The sequence below is a fragment of the Garra rufa genome, chromosome 17 (genome assembly GCF_049309525.1).
Source record: "Garra rufa chromosome 17, GarRuf1.0, whole genome shotgun sequence".
Classification (NCBI taxonomy): domain Eukaryota; kingdom Metazoa; phylum Chordata; class Actinopteri; order Cypriniformes; family Cyprinidae; genus Garra; species Garra rufa.
The window spans coordinates 13119561-13135709 of NC_133377.1; the positions used below are offsets into that span (position 1 = coordinate 13119561).

The following is a 16149-nucleotide window of genomic DNA, read 5'->3' on the forward strand; positions in this document are numbered from 1 at the left end:
CAAAAGTAGGGCTGTACAGTAAATCAAATTGCAGTGTGGATTAGTGCCTGTAAATATTAACATCAATAAATATGAAATCTGCATGTTCTACATGTCTCTGTATGAATGAATGGCACAGTTCTATCTGACACAAACTAAAGCATGTGATGCTTGTGAAGGTTTCGCCATCTGAAGTCTCGCACTATTAGGACATTAACACATGAAGTTCATCTTCAGAGATGCTCTGAGTGTCAGAATATCACAATTTTTGATTCACGTTTTAATTTTACACTTCTACAGTACGCCTTTTTGTTTGTCAAAATTACATTTGATTACATTTTACAAGACCAACTAAATTATTAGTTATGTGCATGTTTGATCAGCAGTGTTATCAGCACTTTTGATAATAACCTCATTAAATCATAAAACAGAACCCAGAAATTGAGACAACACAGAATAAAAAAAATCATCATTGCATACAGCACTATTATTGTTAAATATTTTTTTATTCTGAACTGATTACCATGTACACCCATTTATTCAACTAAAAAAATAAAAGGTAGCTGCATAGTGTCTGACTTCAAAACATTCAACAAGTACTTTCTCCTCAAAATGTAACTTTGTAACTTGCGAGTGCAATTTTGTTGTTTTTTTCTTGCAATTCTCACTTTTTTTCTCAGAATTTCATGATATAAACTCTCAGTTGCAAGCAATACAGTTATAATTGCAATGTAAAAAAAAAAAAAAAAAAAAACTTTCTTGCAAATGTTTGTATCTCACAATTGAATTTTTCTGGCTAAAGCAAGTTTATATCTCACAATTCTGACTTTATTTCTCACAACTTTACGTTTATATCATGAGATTGTCACAATTCTGACTTTTTTCTTGCAACTGACTTTCTTAGAATTGCGAGATAAAAACTCACAATTGTGGCCTTCTCAGAATTGCAAGTTTGTCACAATTCTGACATTAAAACATGCAACACACATCAGTCTTTTCTTTCTCCTCGGAATTGAACTTTATAATTTGCAATTGCAAGTTTATATCTCACAATTCTGAGAAAATAAGTCAATTGCGAGAAAGTTTTAACTTGCAATTCTGACTTTATTTCTTACAACAGGGCTTCCATAGATTACACATCCTTTTTAATTATTCACCTTTTTTTTTATCAAACCATTAAGACAGAACTAAAAAAAACTAAACCAGAAAAGACATAACACTAAGCCTTTTGCCTCTAGCTTACACTGCACAGTAAGACAAAAGCTACTTGTTCCCAGAGTTACCTGAGCTTCACGAGAATTATTTGGTGTTTGAGAAACCAAGCTACCTGATCCTCTGAGTTTCAGAGCTGTGTCTGGAAAAGGATAAATTCAAGGTCTCTAGATACAGCTCACATTCATTGCAAGTCTGTGGAGGCACCAGTAAATCTAACACATTCTAGCACTCTCCCCTCCACACTAGAACACACTTCACACATTTGCATTAAACATGAGCGAGGAGGAGAGAAAATGTGAAAAGTGATAGACAACCAAGACTGTGAATGAGAGAATGACTCAGAGAAGGACAGATTCTGAACGCTTTAAAACATTGTTTGTGACATTGACATTGTGTTTGTGTTCACTGAGGTTCACTCACCAGTCACAGCAGCTCCGGTGCCCACGTTCATGTCGTTCTCGTCATCGAATTCGATGCGCACACCTTTACCGTTCCCCGCAGACACTCCACAACCACCGCTGCGGCACAAAGAGATGGGAACCACACCGTAGACGTACGCCAACATGATGGGGACTCCTATACCTATACAAACACACAATATAATACTTGGACAAATCTGCAAAACTTTGGATCACACTAAGGATGATAACTATAACTAGGGATGCTCGATTATGACAAAAATCATAATCACGATTATTTTGGTCAATATTTTAATCACGATTATGACTGGGTTTGGAACTTTATATGATTGATTTGTTTAAAGATAGCAATACAATAGAATATTTTTTATTTTTTGGGGGGAAATTTAAATGTAATTAAGGGGAGACACTGCAGGAAAAAAGTTTTTTCATGCACCTGTCAAGTTTGAGATTTTGGGCTTTTTGGTGTTTCATAAAGTGCCTTTTCAGACTAGTGGAAAGAAAACACCCGAAAGACACTGTTAAGTGTTTCTTTTGTAGCACTTTATCTATTTGTGTCAATAGATTTCAATTACACTCCAAATTTTTAAAGGCTGTTTTCTCAAAATGAGGTTTTTCTTCTACACTGAGCCATAAATTTCCACTTCAGTAGCACTTACACACAACAAACTGTTTTTACAGAGGGATGTGTTCATATATAATATGCTTGATTTTATACAACATTTTATTCCCCCCAAAATGGTAAAAAAAATACATTGTTTTCTGTCTGTTCTAAGTTTCTGAATTATGGAGTGACAATATGAGATCAGTGTTGTTTTCGTCAACGATGACGATGACGAAATCATTTCGTTGACGCAACTTTTTTTCATGACGATAACGAGACGATGACGAGATAAAAATGGCTCGTTGATGACTAAAACATGACGAGACGCGTGTGAGTTTTCGTTGACGAGACGAGAATAGACGAAAATGTTAGTGGGTGGTCCGTCAGACGTTTAAAATGCATGACATTTCCGCTTATTGTGCATGCCAATTAAAACCTAAAAAGTATCTGCCGCTATGGCAAGCCGTTTAGCATTAAATACTCTTTGCTATACTAGTATGGCAAGCCGTTTTAGCATTCCATCCTTGTTTGTCTTATGTTCTAAAACATTCCTTCATTATTGTAATTATTGGTGAAAATAGTCGATCCGGAAGCTCACATTGTGTTGAACTATAGATCTGCTATTTTCAGAACTTATAAGTGACACTACCCAACAGCAAAATATTTACTGACCTACATTAATTTGTTAAAAGACTACTTTTTTCCCTTTTTTTGACTAAAACTAGACTAAAACCTTTGACTTTTCGTCGACTAAAATTGGACTAAAACTATCACATATAGAAGTGACTAAAATTTGACTAAAACTAAGAAGCATTTTAGTCCAAAAGACTAAGACTAAGACTAAATCTAAGATGGTTGTCAAAAACAACACTGTATGAGATAACCAAAATCCCCTCTGTAAAAACATTTGACTTTAATATTGTCAAAAAAAATTAAACAAGGATTTTGAAACTGACTTCATCCAGTGTTCAGATTTTTGTACTAGAAATGTATGCAAATTAGAGCATATTTCATTAAATGTCTCATTTGCATATTTAAACCTAACATTTTAGAAAACTTGTTACACAAAAAATGTTTGCAATTATAAAATGTAATCAATCAAGTAGTAAGCAAGGTGATAACTATTAGTTTTTACCCCATTTACGTGCAGTGTCTCGCCTTAATTGACTGTAAAATAAAACGGCATAGTCTTCACTGTAAGAATTAAACATGTTTTGTATCTTATAAAAACTGCAAAAGTCTCTCCGTCAAGAGCAGTGAGTGATTTGTCTGTCTTTTATTGTTTGATTAACATTAAGCAGACACGGCAGAAGGAATATTACTCGTGGCCGCTTTAAGAGCTGCACAGATCCAATATACTGTTACACACATATTTTCATTCTCAACTGTTTATGTTTCTTTTAGACATAACCGATGAAGGTTTACACAAATAATCACCAAACGTCGCATTTTGACATATATTTGCATGTATTTGACCATTTAAATTTGATGTTTATGTGCTTACCCCCAGGGCATCCAAGATGTAGGTGACTTTGTTTCCTCAGCAGAACACAAACGAAGATTTTTAACGAAAACTGGTGCAGTCTGTCAGCCAAAATGGACGTGGATGGGCACCAGACCTTTAAAAGTAAACAAAAACATGCACAGACAAATCCAAATTACACCCTGCGGCTCGTGATGATACATTGATGTCATAACGATCGGTTTTTGCGAAAAACTGAACAGTATTTATATCATTTTTTACCTTTGATACACAGCCACGTCCATCTGTCATGAGCACAAGCTTTTCAATCGGCTCGTTACATGTGAACGCGCTCTGGCGTAGAATACACAAACGCCGTAAGGAGAAATCGATGAAAAGTCCCGGATGAGTTTGTGAAAGCAAACGTAATCTTTTAGCTTTAAATCGGTTTGAACAATCAGGATAAGCACAAGTAATTACCATTTTGAATAGCCGCTATACCCACAATCTCTGTGCTCTGTGTAAACAATGAGTGTCGTATACATGCGACAGATCGCTTTCGGCGTTTGCGTAAACTACACCAGAGCGTGTACACAGGTAACGTGCCTGATGCTAAACTCGTGCTCATGACAGATGGACGTGGCTGTGTATCAAAGGTAAAAAAATGATATAAATACTGTTCAGTTTTTCGCAAAAAACGATCGTTTCGTGTCTTAGGACAATGTATCGTCATGAGTCGCAGGGTGTAATTTGGATTTGTTTGTGCATGTTTTTGTTTACTTTTAAAGGTCTGGTGCCCATCCACTCACATTATATGGCTGGCAGACTGCACCAGTTTTCGTTAAAAATCTTCGTTTGTGTTCTGCTGAAGAAACAAAGTCACCTACATCTTGGATGCCCTGGGGGTAAGCAGATAAACATCACATTTTCATTTTTGGGTGAACTATCCCTTTAAGCTAAACGTTTACTTTACTCTCTTTCTCGAAACTGAGTTTTGATTAATTGCACAGCCCTAACTATAACTATAAAGTTTTAATAATCATTTAAACTCAACGAGAATGGAGAAAACAGAGAGACGATAATGTTGGAATAATTTTCAGGACGCTTTTGAAAAACTGCTGTAATTCAAATGATAAAAGGTCAAAGTAGGGCTGTGCAATTAATCGAAATTTGGTTTTAATTTCTGCTTTAAACGAACATGAAAATGCAGTAATCAAGATAAAATGATTATTGCACCCCATTCCGCCCCCAGCCGTGTGCTTTCGCTCCTCCATAAAAGCATAATTTCACATGCAAATAATTACATTCAATATCTGTAGTATTGTTAGACTTCTTTAGACTTTCATAAAAGTATTCAAAAATATACATATATTTTAAAAGCACAGTTTATTTGTATTTGTATCTTTTTTCTGCTGTATTGCTATCTTTAAATTAATCACTAATAAAAAGTTTTGTGTTAAATAATTGTGATTGTATTACTGACCAAAATAATCGTGATTATGATTTTTGCCAAAATCAAGCAGCCCAAGGTCAAAGACAAAAAAGGGTTTAAGCATAAAAGTGTAATACTGTTTTAAATTGTTGTTTTTCCCCAAAAATATATATATTTTTGTTTGATTTTATTGCATTTTTGTTTTTCTAAGCAAAAAAATAAATAATCACATTTTTTCCTAATTTACAGAAGACACCCAGTAAAATATCATTCAGTGCAACAGTCTTGTCAGGTATATTTACAACAAAAATCAATTTATACCATATCAAAATATGAATTACTTCCACTCCAAATACTAATTAGATGTAACTCTACATTTTTAAAATTTGCCACCATCCTAGATTTTGCCCATTTGTCAGTAAGACGTTTTTACTTATTTAAAACAATTTAATATGCTCCCTTATTTTCTTTATATATTTTAATATGTACAAGTCAGAATAAGCATGTTGTTTGAATTTTTACATAAATATTGTCACACTGAATGACAACATAACATTTAAACCAAATTGACATTTTATTCTTCAAAAACTTATTTGAAACCTTAAAAGTAGACTCTTTACTTACATTTAATGTGCTTTCTATAGACATACATTTCTTTTGACATGGACATCTTAACTTCTTTGACCCTAAAATGAGTTATTAGACAGAAAAAAAAGAAGGAAGTCTGCTTACCGACAGTGACAGCAGCAACCACTGGAGACACGATCACAGACAATGTCACTCCGCCGGCTATGACAAGGTTTCTCTTGTGCTTGGAGATGTCCTTCCCCTCATAACGATTATGAATCTGAAGCAGATTCAAAAGGCTAAATGAATAAACATCCATCTGCAATCACACTGCTCACTATAGTTGATTAAATCAGGCTTTGGTTACTCATAATGCTAGCATAATTTCCTACTTGATGATCTAACAAGAGATCAAACAAGATTGATAAGTGTGATAAGACGTGTAGGTTGTCATATTTCACAATGCAGCGCTCAGTTAGGATTCAGGTCAGCATTATGGAAATCCCTACATAATGAAATTCAGACCGAACAGCACATATCTGAAGTGTTATTAATCATTGCACAAGTGACCCAGTTTGCAGTGGCTAATCTGGTTCAGAGACGGGCTGCATATTAACTCCCGCAAAAAAAAAACAAATCCGCAAATTATACTGCATGACTGTTATTTCGCTGGACATAAACATCTTTAAATCTATTAATACAGCTGTAAGAATAGCGCTTGTCAAACTGACTTCAACACGCTGGCAGCCGTTTCTAAAAGCGTTTATAATAAGCAGTGTTCCTCAAGTCAGATAAAAACGAAGGCCCTTATTATCTTGTAGTCATGACAAAGGAATCTGGAGAAACTGGTTCACAAAAGCAGCTGTCGCAGGAAATGCTGTCAAATTAAAAGAAATCAACTGACGTCTATTTGTTCTCGATTTAGCCCACGCCATGTGCCAATGAGTTCGATCCAAGTCAAGGATGATAATGCAGAACTGGAATGGCTTTCTAATGATTACTGATGACTATGAGATTATGCGCTATAATCAGGATCATTAGCGTTCATATTCATATGCAGGCTTTGTAGACGCAGGCAAAAAATAAGACAACATGCAATATAGGGGAGAGTGGGGACGGTTGCAACACTTTTTGCATTTCCTTTAGTTTCTCAGAGACTGTATTAGAAAGCCGAAATTTTAATACAATAAAGCCACATCTGTCAGCTACTCGCCCATATTGCTGCAACATGTGTACATATAATTTACGTACACTTTACACTTAAATAGACAAAGTGAAATGTTGCAACCGTCCCCACAATAGGGGACAGTTGCAACATTCAATAAAATGTAATGAAATCATTCTTAAATATGTGTGTTGCATCTGTCCCTACAGTGATAGCCATGATAAAAATTGGTATATTAGCTTGACAACATATCATTGACACATGCTAGCTATGCCTATTAGAAACTAAGAACACACAGATTGAAATGTTATGTTTTTACAATTCGTCACACAAACAACTTAGACAAAACTTAGACAAAAAATTATATATATTAGTGATGCTCCGATTGATCGGCAACCGATCATGATCGGCCGATATTTGCTAAAAATAGCTTGATCGGCGAACCCCAAAAGCGCCGATCAAAAAAGCCGATCACTTGACGTAAATTACTCGCGCAACTTTTTCACACGTGCATGCACGGCGCCTAGGTAAACAACAGCAGAGCGGAGCTTACCAGTGGCAACATGCAACATGAGTACTAAATTCTTTATTAGTTTTGTCAGGGTAGTCTTGTTATTGGGCATGTGACTAAGTTGTGCGTGTACAGAGCGCTGACTGTAGTTTTGCCGGAGAAGTTAAAGTATACTTTCGGTTTCATTGAGTGGTGAATGTGCGTGCTTGAATGTAAATGAATGTATCTTTCTATACCCGTCATATTGCAATAATGTTACCGCTGTATGTCTGATTGTTGTCATCAGTTCATGTTGTAGTTCAGTCCATATAGAATGAGGAGAAACTGTGCGTGTGTAATTCACGTGCGTATGTTTAGCGCCATTTTATCGCATCGTAATTCTAATGAACGCATATAGATGTTACTGAGGTGAATGTTAATGTTTCCTATATACAGACAGATTCTGATATATCATATTTAATTCAGCCTAAACCACATTTTACTACCTTTATCCTAATGACTGCAATGCTGGATAATATAATCCTTACATCATCTTAAAAAGCAGCTACAAATAACAAGCAAAGATCATTTACAATATCAAAGGACATAGCCTAGTCTAGTGCGAGGTGCACTTTAATATAAATAAATCTCTTCCCCATGCGGCGCGTTAAGGCGACGTGGCCACTCTATGCGTGTGTTTATATCACGACAAGTTTCTGAAGCATCCTAGAACCGACTCTCTGCACTGCATCGCTAAAGTTAGGCGCCTTTTTGACGGATAATATTAATAATTGTCTTGCTATCGTCAAACCCTGGTGAAAAAAACAGCATATGCTGCTTAGGTATGTTTTGGTGCTGGGATGCTGGTTTTAGCTGGTTTATGCTGGTCCTTTGCTGGTTTATGCTGGTTCTTTGGCTGGTTAATGCTGGTCCTTGACGAGCAACATGACCAGCATAAACCAGCATAAACCAGCTTAAACCAGCATCCCAGCACCAAAACATACCTAAGCAGCATATGCTGTTTTTTTCAGCAGGGAAGGCATCAGCAATAGGGCTGGGCGATAAATCGAAAGCGATTATGAGGCGCGTTTAGTGAATGAAGCCGGTACTTTGATTAGTAGTAAATCTCCATCACGTGCGTTCAGCTGCGTTCAGCTGGAGTGTTCAGAGACGTAAATCACTGACAAGCTACGCCAAATCGCGCTAAAAATCGAATCGAATCGAATGCGATTTTTAGCGCGATTTGGCGTAGCTTGTCAGTGATTTACGCCTCTGAACACTCCAGCTGAACGCAGCTGAACGCACGTGATGGAGATTTACTACTAATCAAAGTACCGGCTTCATTCACTAAACGCGCCTCATAATCGCTTTCGATTTATCGCCCAGCCCTAATCAGCAACTGGCGATATCTCTTACTATTGTTGATACACAATACTATCGTCTCCAACCCTAACTTGGTGGTTCTTCAAGATCTTGACTGTAGCCTATTTCTAGAGGTTTCTAGATACAGATAAACATTTTGTATATACACTACCAGTCAAAACATTTTTAACAGTTATATTTATGTTTTTAAAGTCGTCTCTTCTCACCAAGCCTATATTTATTTGATCCAAAATACAGCAAAAAATAGTAAATTAGTAAATTTTTGAAATATTTTTACTGTTTTCTATTTGAACATTTTAAAATGTAATTTATTCCTGTGATTTCAAAGCAACATTTTCAGCATCATTACCCCAGTCTTCAGTATCACATGATCCTTCAGAAATCATTCTACTATGTTGATTTTCTTTTTTAAGAAATAATTATTATTATAAACATTTAAAACAGTTGAGTCAATTTTTTAGGGTTCTTTGATGAATAGAAAGATCCAAAGATTAGCATTTACCTGAAATAAAAAGCTTTTGTAACATTAAACACTACACCACAGTATAATTTAAGTATAATTAAGATTTCTATTTCAGATAAATGCTGTTCTTCTGAACTTTCTATTCAAAGAAACCTGAAAACAACTTCTACTCAACTATTTTCTACATAATATTTTTTTGAGCAGCAAATCAGAATATTAAAATGATCTCTGAAGGATCATGTGACACTGAAGACTGGAGTAATGATGCTAAAATTCAACTTTAAAATCACAGGAATAAATTACATTTTTAAATATATTCAAATAGAAAGCTAGTTATTTTAAATAGTAAAAATATTTCAAAATGTAACCGTTTTTGCTGTACGTCGGATCAAATAAATGCAGGCTTGGTGAGCAGAACAGCCTTTAAAAAACACGAAAAATGAATCTGGTTTTATAACTTGCAAACATGTGCAGACAACCAGTTCAAAAACATTGGCCTTAAAAACAAGTCAATTAAACCTCACCCTTCATTCTCAACATCCAAAGACTGACTGTTTAGTTTATCCACCCACCTTTCTGCCCACATACACAGGAATCCCGATGATCATTGCAGGTATGGCAATGCCAGCAATCAGTGCGATGCCAACCGGAGCGCCCACAAGTGTGCCCAACTGCCACAGGATTTTCTTCTTCCTGCTCCAGGGCTTCTTACCCCAGAACGTGCATCCCGAAGGACTGAGAAATTAAACACAAATGTAACCTTAGCACTTTGGCCTTCATCAGTTCTCATGTAGTGTCAATTATTTAAACTCAGATGCCTGATTTCTATCATTTGGCCTCATCACAGTTGTGTTGAGGACACTGACCTTAAGTAGTGCAGGTCAGAGATCTCCTTCATACACAGCCAGCAGAACTCACAGCCGCACACAGCGCAGGTCATGTGATTACAGCTCCCGTCGTTCATCTTGATGATGTAGGCCGCACAGCGGGGACATGGCTTTATGTCATCGGCTTAGAGAGACACAGACACAGCAGTTAAAACCACGGCTTGTTGACATTTTACGAGATTTAGGATGTTTGAAGACTTGGTACAAACCACAATGCGTCACCTGATCATTTGATTTAGAAACAAACAAAAAAAAAAAAATCACTTTCTGCTTTTGAACGGATCATTTTAATAGATTTTTATTTTAATGTAAGCTATGTATATTTGTATGTTACATACATTCAATTTCTGTAGTGTTTCTAACCTGAATACTGTTAGACAGACTTACCTGAAAAACTTTAAAGCACTGTTTACTTCATTTTTTTAAATCTTTATTCCATTCATTCATTCTATTGCTTGCAATGTCTTTCTTGTTTGTACTTGTCTTCAATAAATTTGAGATCTTTATTACTCATATTAGCTGTAGGGGCTACTAGTTTTTACTGCTTTACTGCAATAGAGGCAGTGTTTCTTTATGCCATTAAGACAATATTTGAAGGCCTCCCAGATATTGTTTTTAAACAGTTGTATTTACAGAAAATAGCAGCAATAATGTAATTACACTATTTAATACAAGCAATAATAAATAATATAATATAATAATAACAATAAAGTCAGAGGTTTACACACACACACCTTGTAGAATCTGCAAAATTTTAATTATTTTACCAAAATAAGAGCGATCATACAAAATGTTTGTTTTTTTTTTTAGTTATAGTTTTTCTTGAGTTCATTGTTTGTCCTGAACAGTTAAACTGCCTGCTATTCTTCAGAAAAATCCTTCAGGTCGCACAAATTCTTTGTTTTTTTATGTATTTGAACCATTTCCAACAGTGACTGTATGATTTTGAGATCCATATTTTGACACAGAGGTAGAGCTGGGCGGTATGACCAAAAATTTATATCACGGTATTTTTCAAAATTATACGGTATCACGGTATATGACGGTATTTTTTTTTTTTCATGCATGACTAGGTGTTAACCACATTTCCTAATAAATTAGAGAATAATTACTGCAGTATATTGGCTTACATTGACCGGACTAGTATTAACCCAGGTTTGATTGGTCTCACAAAATGCTGCTGTTCACAAAGAAGTGACAGTGGCACTCATAATTGTAATGAGGTGAAGAAATCAGAATTCATGATTTGCAGTCAAAATACACAACACTTTATTGTGCATTCTTCACAAGTTCACATTTACAAGTCTACGCGTTTCTCTTCCAGCAGGAGGCGCTGTCAGAATGGTAGTATACAAAGTAGCGCAACAAATGATTTTGAAACGTGCAGCGCTCATATTTATTCAATGGATAGCCTTTTGAAGTTTCATCGCAATTCTTGTCTTTCAGTCCCCACATTTTAGACCACCTGAAATCATAATTATGACTTTCATAACCCCCTAATAACACTGCAGTCATCAATGAAAATTAAGAGCTTTATTTAAGACTTTCAAAAACAAACCTTACACAAAATACGTTTCTTTTTTATTTATTTTTCCCACCATGTTCGGGGCACAAGAAAAATATTAAGGGACTAAATTAATATCAGCATATGAAGTATAATCGTCTCTCATTGTCTGAAAGAATGCACATCAGATGCTGAAAGTCAGTTTTTACTTTCACTTTAACATATTGATCAGTTTCCACGTTGCTTGTGTGATATCCATTGGCTTTAAAGCATAAATATTAATAAAAATACAGTATATAGAAAAGACATATCTTTAAAATATTGCGACGTAACACCAACGTAAAGCCATTGTTTTTCTCTCACTGAAAGCTACATCTGTCTGCGCACAATGCGCCGATCTCTGCTCTCATCACTGCAGACACACCCCCTCTTGAAATTTCGGCATTACAAGTTTTGCAAATCGCTAACCCTGGGTCTTTCTCAGATATACTGAAATACGTCCACACCGCAGACGTGTTGCTTCAGACAAGCACGTGCAAGCTGCGGTTTCTGTTTGCATCAACATACGTGTTCCCAGCGCTTTGTACGCACACACTCACCGGTATTGGGGTATATGAAAAATGAATATCATTAAAAAAAAAAAACACCGGTATTCGGTATGAAAAGGTATACCGCCCAGCCCTACACAGAGGACAACTGAGGCAACTATTACAGAAGGTTTAAACGCTCACTGATGCTCCAGAAGGAAACACAATGCATTCAGATCCATGGGGTGAAAACTTTTTGAAATGTAAAGATGAGTGTAAATGTGTCTTATTTTGTCTTCTGGGAAACATGCAAGTATCTTCTGCAGCTTCTGAAGGGCAGTACTAAATGAAAAAAATATGACATTTAGGTAAAATAAGAACAATGTACATGTACATATCTCTATTCTGTTTTCACCCCCGGCTCTTAATGCATCATCTTTCCTTCTGAAGCATCAGTGAGTGTTTGAACCTTCTGTAATAGTTGCATATGAGTCCCTCAGTCCTCAGTGTGATCTCAAAATCATACAGTCATTGTTGGAAAAGGGTTCAAATTCATAAAAATGCTGAAAAACTTTGAATTTGTGGGACCTGAAGGACTTTTCTGAAGAACAGCAGGCAGTTTCACTGTTCAGTGAACAAGGAGCTCATGAACAACTATCACTAAACAAAAAAACACAGCTGTGGATCACTCAGGTAACAACACAGTATTAAGAATTTTTGGAACATGGTCATTTTTATAAATTCAACTATTATTTTCTCTTGTGGACTATATGCAAACATCTTCATGTGGAATATCTTATTCAGGTCAGTACAAAACCCTAACCCTAAAGAATAAAATAACATGCATTTTGTATGACCCCTCTTATTTTGTTAAAATAATTAAAATTTTGCAGATTCTGCAAGGTGTATGTAAACTTCAACTGTATAGTAAACAATTTAATACAGTTTTAAAAAAATCCATTATTCCAGAGGTTTCAAGAACTGAAGAAATCCAGGTTCACCTTTTTTATAACCAATGAATTTACAGGACTTTTTGTGATTGCAGGATACTTTGCCACACAATTAGTAATTTCTCAGTAATTTGTGTGTAACAAAATACAAGCAGACTAAACCAAACAAAAAAAAGTTAACTTGAATCATTTCTCAGCCTTTGGAGAGGCCCACATCTGACATGAGATATTACAAAAATAAAAAAACAGACTAAACTGATGTCATGTCTGCACCAAAACTACACTCTAAAAGAAATCTGTTAAAATAGGGCACAATGTTCTGTATAATTTGAGGGAACTTTTCCGTATTTATTTTTACAGGTGTTTTATAAGTATTTTGAATTTTACACTGCATAGCCTTGTGTTTTAGAGTTTATGGAAATGCCTGTAAAATTAATGGATAATGTCCTGTGCAATGAGCTGCCAGTACTTTTTGTTATTTTGCAGATTTATTTTTAACACCAGTTGTCATAGCCACTGCAGTAGTGTTGTGGATTTGAAGGATTACTTCACTTACAGAATAAAAATGTCTTGATATTGAACTCACCCCATGTCATCCAAGACGTTCATGTCTTTCTTTCTTCAGTGGAAAAGAAATTAAGGTTTTTGAGGAAAACATTCCAGGATTTCTCTCCATATAGTGGACTTTAGGGATGTGCACCATGACGACTTTTGGTTGTGGGCATAGTATCGTGCTACAGCATGTCTCCGTCTCAATATACTGTACAACACGACATATATTCACTCACGGGACACTGCACTTATTCATAATCACAAAAGTACATTATTTGCATGTGCTTTAAAGCCTTGCCGGTTACCCAAATTCTTCAAAATAAGTTATTTTCAACCGAAGAAAGTAATTTAAGTGAAAAAAAAAAAAAAAAACTTAAGTAAATAAATGTCATTTTTGGGTGATGGTAGGTTAATAAAACAAAAAGAAAAATTATTCACTGCTCTTAACTGAAAAAACTTTGTTAATTTTTATTAACAAAAATCATGTATATAGTGTTTTATTTTTAATATTTGTTAATTTAATTTCTTGAATGCTACGGCTAAATACACCTACTGTACCTGAAAATTAAAGCACTGCTTGTTTTATTTGTATATTAGTAACATGTAGCCTATCCTTGTTCCTATTTTTTAATAACCGCCTAATTAAGCCTAAACATCTGCCATACTTTTTTATTTTATATTTTGTTACCTTGTAAGGCTTTAGTTTTAAAATAGGTAAATTAGTTTGGCTGTACCGTTTAGACAACAAGCAAAACAGTAAAACAAACATGACAAAGAATCGTGATATGATATCGCCTACCCCTGTGGGGATCAATGGGTTGAAGGTCCAAATTGCAGTTTTGGTGGAGCTTCAAAGCACTCTACACGATCCCAGCTGAGGACAGGTTTCCCACACCTTGGTTAACTTTAAATTCAAGGACTTTTCAAAGACTTTCCAGGTCCAATATCCTCAAATTCAAGTTATATGGGGACATATTTCAAGTGAGTCAAGGTTACATTGTGTTACATTTGTTACAGTTTTCATGTGTCAAACACAAAAAGCATTTTTTTTGGCCATATGACAGAGATCTAATATTAGATTTGTCGTAAATGTGCATAACTAACGGAAATCAAGTGAGCTAGTATACATAGGCCACGAAGTGTTAGCAAAATAACATCAGCGGACCAGAGGGAATATAGAATTTTTTGCACAAATCTTGCACAAAATAAATTGAAGCACTTTCAAGGACCTGTATCTATGCATGTTCATTTTCAAAAGCTTTCCAGGGCCTTGAAATGTTTTTGTCAGATTCACAAACTTTTAAGAATTCTAAGAACCCTGTGAGGAATAAGGGTCTTTTTTAGAGAAACAATTGATCATTTTCTAAATAAACTAACAAAAAACAAGCAAATTATATACTTTTTAACCACATGTGGAGAAGTTGGAAAAGTTAAATGCAGTTAGTTTTTAGTCTGTGTACTTCAGTTCAAAAAGGTAGAGTAGGAAAAACTCCATCTTATTTTCTCCAATCATCAATCATCTCTGACATCATTGTTTTACCTTTTTTTGTTAAATTACTTTCTTTGCACGTTCGCTTTGAAAACACTGGGTCAGTACTTCCAGCTACGTCACACAGGCGTGAATATGCAACATGCAAGATGAGCATTTGTAGTTAAAAAGTATATAAATTTGTAATTTCTTTTAGAAAATGACCAATTGTTTCGGTAGATAAGACTCTTATTTCTCAGCTGGGATTGTGTAGAGCCTTTTGAAGCTGCATTTTGGACCTTCAACCTGTTGATCCCCACTGAACTCCACTATAGGGAGAAAAATCCTGGAATGTTTTCCTCAAAAACCTTCATTTCTTTTCAACTGAAGAAAGAAAGACATGAACATCTTGGATGACATGGGGGTGAGTAAACGATCAGAATTTTCATTCTGGAAGTAAACTAATCCTTTACAGTTTGTGTGTGTTCGATGTGCTCACCAGCAGCGCCGCTTTCCTGGCTGTAGCTGAGTGACGATGATCTGAAGGGCCTCAGTCGGAGACTCTGAGCTCTCTGCTGTCTGGCGGCGTCACAGGTCTGATTTGGGTGCCACAGCTGTTTACAGTGGTAACAGAACTCAGTCCCACAGCCCTCGCGACCACACGTGATCTTTGGACAGCTGGCACAACCGAAGGCAATGACTGCATACCTGTCAAACCAAACAGACAAAGACTTTCACAGCTATACAGAATGCATTACTAATACTTCATGTTTGTTTGAATCTCCAAACCAGAGTATGAGCAATGACCACTTTATCTAAAGCAGCTGCAGCTATCTGGTAACAGCGTAAATCGATGATGGTCAATCTAGATTAACAGCCTTGCTAATCTGAATTGATGGCATTATCAATTACAGCAGGCACTGGCCATTGTGACCTGATCATTATTAATGAGAACCTATTAAATGAAGCAGGAAGTTGTGCTCATCTGCAGAGCTAATGGTTTTTGGAAAGTCAAAAGGGGCATATGGATGGATCCGAGAGAAAGTGACAAGATCACTAGTCTAAGTGATATGTGTGCTAGA

At 35.7% G+C, this 16149-nt stretch overlaps 1 protein-coding gene across 3 annotated transcripts in view; it reads right to left on the reverse strand.

Annotated features, from left to right (window-relative positions):
- The window catches only part of rnf19a (ring finger protein 19A, RBR E3 ubiquitin protein ligase), a 73377-nt gene that overhangs the window by 7235 nt on the left and 49993 nt on the right, over nt 1–16149 (reverse strand). For all 3 annotated transcript variants that reach the window (XM_073821803.1, XM_073821804.1, XM_073821802.1), the window contains exons 3-7: nt 15567–15775; nt 10046–10190; nt 9752–9914; nt 5844–5958; nt 1615–1776 (exon numbers count right to left, since the gene is read on the reverse strand). In XM_073821803.1, the coding sequence (XP_073677904.1) occupies nt 1615–1776; nt 5844–5958; nt 9752–9914; nt 10046–10190; nt 15567–15775 (794 nt within the window). The remainder of the gene's footprint in view (nt 1–1614; nt 1777–5843; nt 5959–9751; nt 9915–10045; nt 10191–15566; nt 15776–16149) is intronic.